Source organism: Schistocerca gregaria, chromosome X (genome assembly GCF_023897955.1).
Source record: "Schistocerca gregaria isolate iqSchGreg1 chromosome X, iqSchGreg1.2, whole genome shotgun sequence".
NCBI classification, from domain to species: domain Eukaryota; kingdom Metazoa; phylum Arthropoda; class Insecta; order Orthoptera; family Acrididae; genus Schistocerca; species Schistocerca gregaria.
The window spans coordinates 333,387,001-333,398,055 of NC_064931.1; the positions used below are offsets into that span (position 1 = coordinate 333,387,001).

General features: G+C 36.5%; 1 protein-coding gene across 5 annotated transcripts in view; it reads left to right on the forward strand.

Moving 5' to 3' along the window:
- LOC126299573 (glycine receptor subunit alpha-3) overlaps positions 1 to 8,055 on the forward strand; it is a 386,589-nt gene extending 378,534 nt beyond the window's left edge. For all 5 annotated transcript variants that reach the window (XM_049991580.1, XM_049991579.1, XM_049991581.1 and 2 more), the window contains one exon: positions 5,438 to 8,055. In XM_049991580.1, coding sequence (XP_049847537.1) covers positions 5,438 to 5,608 — 171 coding nt within the window. In that variant the 3' untranslated portion in view covers positions 5,609 to 8,055. The remainder of the gene's footprint in view (positions 1 to 5,437) is intronic.
- The last annotated feature ends 3,000 nt before the right edge of the window (positions 8,056 to 11,055 follow it).

Here is an 11,055-nt window from a genome sequence, read left to right on the forward strand (position 1 = left end):
ATTCCAAGCTACTGACTGTTAAATATGGAGTGCCACAAGGACTAGTAATGGCTCCTGTTCTGTTCTTACTCTATGTAAATGATCTAAACATAAGTAATGACAATTTGCTGATGATATGACTGTTCTAATTACAGGAAAATCAGAAGAAACTCTTGTAAAAAATGTAAAAGAAACCACTGACAGGCTGACAATGACTTAATAATAAACACTGAAAAACTGTAGCTATGGATATACACACAGCACAAACAAAAAATCTGATATCTCCTATAGAGCTATACGGACTGACAATTGCCAAAACAGGCTGTACCAAATTTCTTGGACTTCATCTACAAGACAACTTGAAATGGAAAGCACATATTGAGCAGATGAACAAAAAATTAAGTACTTCTTGTTTTGTGCTGTGTACATTAAAAAATTGTACCAGCTACAACACCCTTCAGTGTGTGTATTATGCAGTTGTACTCTCTCACCTCCAGTATGGGATTATGTTCTGGGGAAATTCTGGAGATGCCATCAAAACATTCAAAATTCAAAAAAAAAATTATAAGAATAATGGAAGGAGTAGATAATCTCAAATCATGTACATCATTGTTTCAATAAAGGATGATCCTGCCACTTCCTTGCACAAAGATTCCAAGACTTACCAAGCGGGAAAGCGCCGGCAGACAGGCACAATGAACAAAACACACAAACACACACACACAATTACTAGCTTTCACAACCGTTGGTTGCTTCTTCAGGAAGGAGAGGGAAAGACGAAAGGATGTGGGTTTTAAGGGAGAGGGTTAGGAGTCATTCCAATCCCGGGAGCGAAAAGACTTCCCTTAGGGGGAAAAAAGGACAGGTGTACACTCGCACACACACACACACATATCCATCCGCACATACACAGACACAAGCAGACATATTTAAAGGCGAAGAGTAAGGCCCTTACTCTTTGCCTTTAAATCTTTGTTTTTGAATATATTTTTCCCATGTGGAAGTTTCTTTCTATTATATATATATACACTTGAAAATATAATGTATTTAAAGCAAAACTTACATACAAAAAGACCACTCATCACTCAAAATCACACAATACACAGCTATGACACAAGACAAAAATTGGGTGTACATGTTCAAAGTGCCAACACAAAGTTATTTCATAACATCCTTATCCATCCTAGTATCAAACTATACAATGCCTTACCAGATACCATTAAACACATACAAAACATTGGTAACTTCAAATCTAAACTGAAGTCATACTTGGTTGATCACTGCTTTTACACAGTAAATGATTACCTACAAAACTAAATTTTGGTGTGTTTACCCAATGTAGTCTCATTCAGAAAAACATTTGTGAGAGGATGGAAGCATTATCGATAATATTGGGGTGATGTACCCTCTGCCAGGCACTGTACAGTGGCTTGTGGCATTATCTGGAAGAAGGCAGGTAGACAAATGGTGGGACTGGTAGTGACCTGCAAATACGCTTGCACGGGTTTTTAAGGGGGTGTAATCCACCCACTAATAAGTGACAGTGTAGGTGGCAAGTGGCCGCAAATCCCATTGGCATGTCACCTAGAGACTGTGGCATGACAATTCGGACTGAAGTGTAAGAGGCACTAAGATGACTGCTGTTGTTGGAAAAATCAATACTGATTTGGTCTAGCTTGTACTTGTTGGTTATCTGGCTCCTGATGTACAGTAATCAGATAAGTTGTTAGTACTAGGACTACTTCTAAAGAAACAACTACCACTATGCATACGTGTATTGCTCATGTGGATATACTCTGCTCTATATGGGGTACCATATCAGAGTCAGATCAGTCTTGAGTAGGGTGTGGGAGAAAAATTAATAATGCTGTGATTAAACCCAGAATCTTTTCCTACCCTTGCAGTAGCTCTGAACTGTCTGCAGAGGAGTCTGGCTGCTGCACCAGTGTAAATGATTCAATGAATAGTGTATTGGAATCTCTATGACATTGTTAGAATCATACTATGGAGGTATGCCCCATCTGAAAAAAAGATTATGCATGTCTCACTAAACACTATCCTGTGTGAAAAGACTGTGATACCATTACACTGTCATATTTCTAGGGTAGTGATCACAGGATTATGATAAACGAGATTAAGATATTTACAAGGAGATATATATAAACGATCCTTCAGTATCGATGAATTGTGGGTGTTATGTCCCTGAATTTCTTTGTGCAGTCCTCATATACTAAAGGTGTAGCAGTAAGGCTTCCTTGACCATTAAAAGTCCTATATCTGGTGAATTGGTATAACATTCTGAATCCTTCCTACTTCCTGTCTCTCCTATACAGAGCACATAGCCTTAGCACTGGCATGCCACTCATAGTAAAGTGGACAAGTAGTGACAGATCCCACACTTCCTGTAGAGGAGACATGATCCACAGGAGAGGGCAGGTACCTTTGGTATCTCTGGCACACAACTCTCAGTTGTTCTCTTTCTCTCCCAAAGCACCCATTCACCACAGTTCTCAATCATTTGACGGTCATTAGGACAATTTACAGCAGCTTACAATCATCAACTACCTCATATCATGATTGCAAACGGCATTCATGGTGGGGCTACAATGCGACTGGTATGATGTTCCACAGAACAGTAAACAAATGGCTTTAAAATAAGCCTGCTGATTCACTTTTAACCCGTTAAGCTAAAATATTACTAATTCCCTTTCAGAACTGAAGCTTTTAGTACAGAAAATGAGATTTCTACACTGCTGGGGAAAAAGTGTTAGCACACCCATTTAAAGGTCTTCACTTCGCTCCACATTTATTCTTGCTTTAGTGCATATGCAGTATATGAAATTATCACATTTACAAATCAATAGTGCAAGAGATTCTGAGGTAGCAGGTATCAGTCCATGCTGAAACACCCATATTAGAACGTGGGTTAGCCTCCACAGGGAGCAACGCAGACACCGACACTGGCATCCTGTCGACCATACAGGTGTCAAATATTGTCCTGGCATACATTACACCAAGCCTGCTTGACCTGTTCATGTAGTTCTGTAAGGTTTTTAGTTGATGACTCACACGAGACCCTTCTCGTCACACTGTATCCCACACCTGCTTGATTTCAGACAAGTCCAGTGTGTCCTGGACAAATGCACTCTATGAAACAGCACTCGACAGGTCTACATCATACGCACCAAGAACCATCTTCTGCATGCAGGCAGAATCTGCTTTCATCGCTGAAGACCACAGTGCACCATTCCATCTTCCTAGTGATCCTTTGAAGGCACCATTTGAGCCATGCACATCAATGCTGTGGCACAAGTGGAAGGTGGGATAGAGCTGTGCTTACTTGTGGTTCCATTGTTAATAACCAGTTTGCAACAGTTGTCTGTGTTGCGTGGACATCCAGAACCACATCTAGAGGTGTAGGATTGTTCACACGGCCACTGTTGTCAATGTCACACACAACTGATGCAGTGCCTCTAACTTGTGTGACAATTCTCCAGTAGGATTATCCTGCCACTTGGAAGGCTACAATTTTACGATTTTCAAACTTGCTCAGTTGGCTGTGGCAAGCACAAGTGCAGCCCTGTGCCAAGGTTGCTTGCTTGCTTCATATTTTTGCACCACACTTAGCATTTCCTGTTGATGGTTAGACACATGTGACACTCTTGTAGCTATGTCACTATGTTATCTGTTGGTGGACAATGTTGAAATCACTATTGGTACATCTACTATCCCCAAGGTGTCATATGCCATCATCTGATCAAAATTGATGTTGCCTTTCCAAGTGTACTATTTTTTTTTATTTTTTATTTTTTTTTCTTCTGGCAGTGTATTAAGATGAGAGAATACAACTTGCCTGAAAATTTTGTAAGGTTATATTTACTAACAAACTTGGCAGAACCAGTTGTTGTTAACCTCAATCCTACATAGCACCACAGTAGTATTCCAAAAACTCTGTTCTAGGCTGACACCATGGTTCTGACATTCCTGTTGTGTTGGCAGAAGAGCCAACACCATGTTACTAGAGGAGGCCGAAATGCAAGCATTTTAGCTCATGCAGCCTGGTGTGAGGAGGGAAGAACTATACTGACGTGAGGTCTGGAACATGACAAGGAATTAGAATTCAGGAAGCTGACGTAATTAGTTTGATACTAAACTTTAATCCATTAATGATGAACATCATTCTTCACAGTACATGAGTCACAATATTATCTATTCAGAATACATTAGTAATGATAGTGACTAAATATGGCGCCTTGCTAGGTTGTAGCAAATGACGTAGCTGAAGGCTATGCTAAACTGTCGTCTCTGCAAATGAAAGCGTAGATAAACAGTGAACCATCGCTAGCAATGTTGGCTGTACAATTGGGGCGAGTGCTAAGGAGTCTCTCTAGACTAGACCTGACGTTTGGCGGCGCTCAGTCTGCAATCACTGACAGTGGCGACACGTGGGTCCGACGTCTACTAACGGACTGCGGCCGATTTAAAGGCTACCACCTAGCAAGTGTGGTGTCTGGCGGTGACACCACAATTCCCATATCCAACTTCCTGGTCAACCTGTGCAATTTGTTAATCAAACTTTATTTTTAACTTCTACTTTTCTCTAAGCACATAGGGAGCTGTGTCCAAGGGCATGCTGATGTTACACTCTGAGTTGTAGTTAATAATGTTATCAGCAGTTTTAGAATACAAGGGAGCAGTAAGATACACTGATGAGTATGACCTCCAACATCCTCATTCTGACCAAGGTTTTTTGGGTTCTTCAAGCCTGTAAGAAAGTCTCAGTTAAGAGATTTAATGAGGCTTTTCATACTTGTCTAGGCTAGGTTTGAGCCATTTGCCATCTCCATCTCCATCTCTGAGGAACAACATTTAAATGAATGATGCACATGGCACACAAAAGTTTCCTCCCTTAGGATAATTGACATTTTTGATAATAAGACACCCACCTTACCACAAAATGAAACTTACAATAACTGCAAAGCCATGGATGGGCAATTATTCATCATTAGCAAACCATGAAAATGATGACAAAATAGAAGATTTGCAACATCTACAATCAGTATTACCAGGTTCCATTGCATCTGAGCATTATTATTCAAACGTAGAACTCAGAAGAGATCTATTATGTGTTATCCTCAATGCACTGATCAGATTCTCCTTTGTCATTCCACAGTTTTCTGGAATGTTTAGGATATTAAATAATTTGGTTATGCTACTAGCTCACGAGTTTTCTGCCACTTGTGTATGAAAAGTAGAACATTATCTGCACCTATTCTGACATGAGAGTTACAAGTAGGGCAGCAAAACTTTCCCATGATCTTCAAAGTTCCCTTCACTTAGCAGATAGTATAAACAGCTTATAAAAAATAGTGGGAATGACAGAAAATAAATAGTCAATTTCCTTCTCTGAAATTTTGGTAGCAGTGTTATCTCAACAAAAGGGTCATTTTTGTTACAGGAGAATGCCCGGCTTTTGACTGGGCAACCACCTGCACCTCCAAGACCATCTCCAGCTCAAAGGAACAGGATTAGAGCCATCAACATTGATCGATTCTCACGAGTATTTTTCCCTCTGCTGTTTGCAATTTTAAATTGCACTTACTGGGTTATGTTTGCTGAGTTCTTGTAACTGTCTATTGATTTTCAGTTTAAAATATAATTTGTTAAAGAAAGTCTCTAAAAATGGAAAGAGCTAATGTGCATATCATGTAGTGTCAGAAATTTTTTAGAAGCTTCTATTTATACATGGAAGTAACTTTCTGCTCTGGCACTGCAAATAGTAATTTTTCTTCAATTTCAGTCTGGTTAATCTGAGTAAATGTAATTGCAAGACATCAGATGAATAATTAATGAATGTATAATCTGAGGTTAGTTCAATCACAAGAACTGCAATGCAGTGGTACAACCAAATATGCTTTTTGTAAATCCTGTACTAACCACACAGATTGCAAGAATTTTCTGTCGCAACTAACTTTTGCTAATACTGGTGCTATGTGACAGATATCTTCATAACATAAATCAGAACTCATAAAAAATGCACAACTAGCTAAATGTGAATGTTAGTAGAGATTACTAGGATGCACCTGATGGAATGAAACTGTATTTGAGATACAAAAACTTCTATAAATAAAATGTTAAAATATAGTTGGAATGTAAGTGTTCTCTGGTACAATAGTTATAATGACCATTTTAGTGAATAAATGGACCTAAATGTCATAATTTAAAGAAAATATGGGATGTTTAATACTAAGTTCCTAAGAAGCTACATGAAAAAGAGTTCATAAATTTATTGTGTAGTAGCAGTCTGTACAATGTCACATGCTACAAGTGTTATAGGCCCTATAGGTAACTGTTTGCAACTTACAATTGCAATTAATGTCACAAAAATCATTGCAAAATTTTGTTGTTTGGTGTGTCTTCTTGTTTATGTATGTTTAAAAATATTTATGCTGCACAAGGAGCATTTTTAATATAAAATTTCCTGGTGAAAAAATTCTTATTTAGTATTTCCAGCATTGTCATAGACAGATTATTCTCCCCAGTTATTAGTGGACATCATCTAAATCAAAAAGAGGGAGAACATTTTGGAACAATTTTATATAATGTTGCATATGATAAAAAATCTTATGAGTGTTTCCAAATTCTGCTCATGATGACCATTTTCATCAATCACTAATAAATACTCATTAAATCACAGAGAGACAGAACATTTTGACTGACTGATGCCTTTATGATAGACATCAAGGTATTACTGTATTTCATAAAAAAATAAATCATCAACAAATTTCATCACATTTGTGTGCTGGTAATCAAAAGGGAAAGTGAATAAATAACTTGTGTTTTAGACAGTCCTTCCTCCAGAGCTAGGTTTGGAAGGACAAGGGAGTCATGGATGCTACTATTACAGATGTGTATGGGACATCAACCAGTGTATACATTCTTATGCAAAAGATGTGAATAAGTTGTTATGTGAATATAAATCTTCAGATTAAAATGTTAGTAAGGTAGAATTGTCTTCAGTGCATGTTGATAGTGTGTCATAAATATTGTACAGAAAGCACTGAGTGAAAATTATAACATTGGAAAAATGTGTTTGGTAAATACATTGTATGTGTATTGCTTCATAAATGAACTAAAGCTATCTGTAAGGTAACATGAATGTGAAAATTCCAATCATCATTCCCTGGAGCTCATATTTTACATTAGAAAAATTCATTGGTTGACAAAACATATTTGGTATTAGAATACAGTTCCTTAGATCACCTTGATGTTAATGGACATGTAAGTGAATGCACTACAGTGTGGTACAGCAAAATAGTCATATACTTGAACCCGAAATGTTACTTCAGTTTTACAGACCATATAGATTGTGTGTCCCATACTGAAAAATTGCCTGTTATTGATCTCATAGCCATATATGTTTCTCCTTTATCTAATCCTCTACAAACATATCTGATTCAGCTAAAGCACTCAGACAGAAAAGCAGCAGTAGTTTAACCCTTGGAAGGCTGAATTCCAGTCAAGACATAGTATTAAGGCCACAGACAACAGGAAATCCAAGTCTATCCAAATCAATATTATTTTACAAGCACAAAAATTGAGCAATTTCCTTGTCATATAAAACTTGTGTTGTAAAATGTGATACCAAGTATAAATATTTAAATCGTGTTACATGTCAGTTAGTGAATTTTTTATCTTAAAGTATGCTATGTGACTGGCAGTGTGTATGGATTTTTCCAACAATTGTGTGGGAATTTTGCTTAATTTTAAAATGAACTCTACTTTTTCTATCATCGAAATGGCTTTGAAATGAGTTATAATAATGCACATTCTAAAAATTTACACAATGTTCCTGAGCATTTTTTTTCTAATTTTGCAGTAAATGCTAATGCATCAGAAGTGTCATTATTCATGAGTGATCTTCATACTTTGAAAGACCAAAGTACTTGCAGCAGAAGCATTAAAGTGATTACATCTCAGTCACCATATTTTGTAAGCTTGAAAAATCAGACAAGAGTAACTAATTTAATCTTTTCTTTTGCAGTTTTTCAGTAAAGAACTGTATTCAGTTCTCTCAGTTGCCAATAAAAATAATAAATATTCTGACACTTGACAACACAGAACTCTCAACACCACATAAGGTGAAGGATGTTAAAAAAAACTGTAATGAAAAATATTCTTAAATACTACTGAAACTGTCTGCCAAGTTATATAGAGTTTTTAACTTGAATAAATGTTTCCAGTTTACTGCTTATAAAAATGACTTGTTATAAAAATTTCTGTGTAAACATGTACATGAATAGAAATGCTTTAAATTATTAATGGCTTTTGATGAAAAATTATCATCCTTTATTTTTAACTGTTCCTTGTAACTACAAATAATTTATAAAACTTGCATTCTGCACACACAATTTCCCCCCATCAGATGAAGGACTAACAGTTTGGTGGCAACCAAGTCTTTTCTTCAACACACATGAGCTGCATTCCATATCCTAACATAATTCACTAATCCCAGTCACAACATAATTAATTCCCATCCTTTTACGCAATGTGATGTCATGGTTCAATCCAATGCACAAAAGCATTTACACATTTTAAATAAGCCACTCATATTCTTCTCTTCTCTTTGTATCTTTACTTTTACTGGACTAATTGTAACTTCAAACAAATATCACATGTGATTCAAAGAAATTGAATAGGCTCAAAACATTGGTTGTCAGCATTCGCAATAGAGAATCCTGTATTCACTTTCAAACAACAGTGTACTCCTTCACCTTTATCCCTCCTCAATCATTTCTATGTAAATAAACATCTTATCAACAATATATAAACATACTTTCAGAATTTCTGGAAAGATAAATATAGTGATGGTGATAAAATTTCCTCTCTGAGATTTGGAATCGGTACAGAAGTGTTCCAAGATAATATTCCTCCAAGACTGTACAAATGACATCAGCTGCAGCACTGTAAATTTAATTTGTTTCACAGTTCACAAATTAACCTTTACCATAAGTCACTATATTTATATCATTTACTTTCAAGTCTTTTTTTCCACAATATTACTGTTATGTTTACAGTTACAGTTAATATGAAAAATGACTTTAACAATGTTGTACATCAAGCTTGTTACAAAAGTTTTAAAATTTCTGCTAAATGAGAAATGTATAATTTCTATTTTTTTGCTTATTATGAGAAATATTTTCTGGGGCTAACTTGCTAAATTGAAAGGTAGAAAGCATCATTGCAAACAGTACAATAAATGTACTATTGAAAAGTATGCTATGCAGAAATTATAAAAAAATTATGCTTTTGATAAATCAAAGAAATGCAGGGGATTGCTGAGTAGAAAAAAATAGTAGCAAAAACAAGATCATCTTCTAAAGCAGCAGCTGTGAGACAGATAAATATAAACTGAAAGTATGTACAAGCTAGATGATAATAAATTGAAACCAGCAGAAGTCACATTCAATGAATTTTTCCTTACCTGCAAGAGTACTTTTTTATATATGTTGTCAATGACAAGAATTTATTTTCTGGAAAAACAAATTATATAGTGTTATTATTTGTGTATGACATTGGCTAGAAGCACGTAACTTATATAAAGAGACCCACAACCTCTCTGTTTCTTGGATATAGGGGAATCTCTATGGAGTAACTTCATTTCATGTTGTTTATGAAGTTTTTGGTAGTGATTAACAAGACATGTTATGTCATTTTCTGTGAGCTCACCAAGTGTTTTCATCGTGTGGATGATTAACACCTGCTACGAAAACTAAAAGGCTGTTGTGCATGTGATACCTTCTCCTAACCCATCCCCAGTCCCCTGCTCCCTCCACCACTTTTTCCTCTCACTGTTCCACTGTTGGTGAGTCTTCAACATGAAATACAAGGGTAATTTCATTGCTTTTCCTCTGGAATGAAACTATATTCATGATGAGAGAATATCAAGTACAAAATCCCTCTAGGATTTATTTGACGTACACCTGTGTCTGCTTTACTTCAATAATCTAAAAGAGTTGGTACAAGATTGTTCAGGAGTACAGTTTTGATTTGCCTTAATTTCAAGATACAACTCTGATTGCCAATTTAGGTTGCTAAATAGTTGTCTTCAGATGATGAGAACTTAGTTACAGTGGGTAACACATCCCAAGCAGTGCACATATATGCAATGTAGTGACATAGGATCTACATGTATTGCTTGGGACATGTTACCTGTTATAACTACATTTTCATAATACAAGATCTGTTCAAAAATATCTGGAACATTTGTAATTTTGAGCCAGTGGTGTGTTGGAGCAAAATGCGGTTTGCATCCCTGCGCACACACCCGTGTTTAATTTGTAACTGATGGAAGTTTCATTGTTGTATGCCAGTTAGCTATTGTTAAGTGCTGTATTCAGTAGAACATTTTCTCACACAGTTTGCAAATTTTGAAATGGCAGAGTTAGAGGAGCAATGTGCCTGCATTAAATTTTGTGTCAAACTTAAGAAAACCTTTACAGAGACACACCCCAAATGATGCAAGAAGCCTACAATGATGAGTGCTTAAGCCAAACTTGGTGTTATGAATGGTTCACATTTTTAAAAAATGGCTGGTTGGAAGTTAAATATGACCGTCATTCAGCATGCCCTTTGATGACTGCTGACACTCATGTCCGGAATGTCAATGAGAGTGTACATGCCAATTGAAGACTAACTGTCTGAGAAATTGCAGAAGAATGTAAAATTTCAGTTGGATCATGTCATGAAATCCTGACACAGCATCTTGGAATGCATCATGTAGCCACCAAGTTTGCCCCACTGCTCATGAGTCAAACTTGAAAGACCCCCACCTCACAATCTGTGAAGAGCTTTTCGATCACACAAATGACAACAAGATATTCCTTAAGAAAATCATAACTGATGATGAGATGTGGATCTATGGTTATGATGTTGAGACCATGGTTCACTCTTCACATTGGGTTGGGAGAGGTTCTCCAAGACCAAAAGAAGCTGGTCAGGTCAGGTCAAATACAAAGCCATACTGATAGTTTTCTTTAAATTTGTAGGATTAGTTCATCATGAACTGTTAATTGG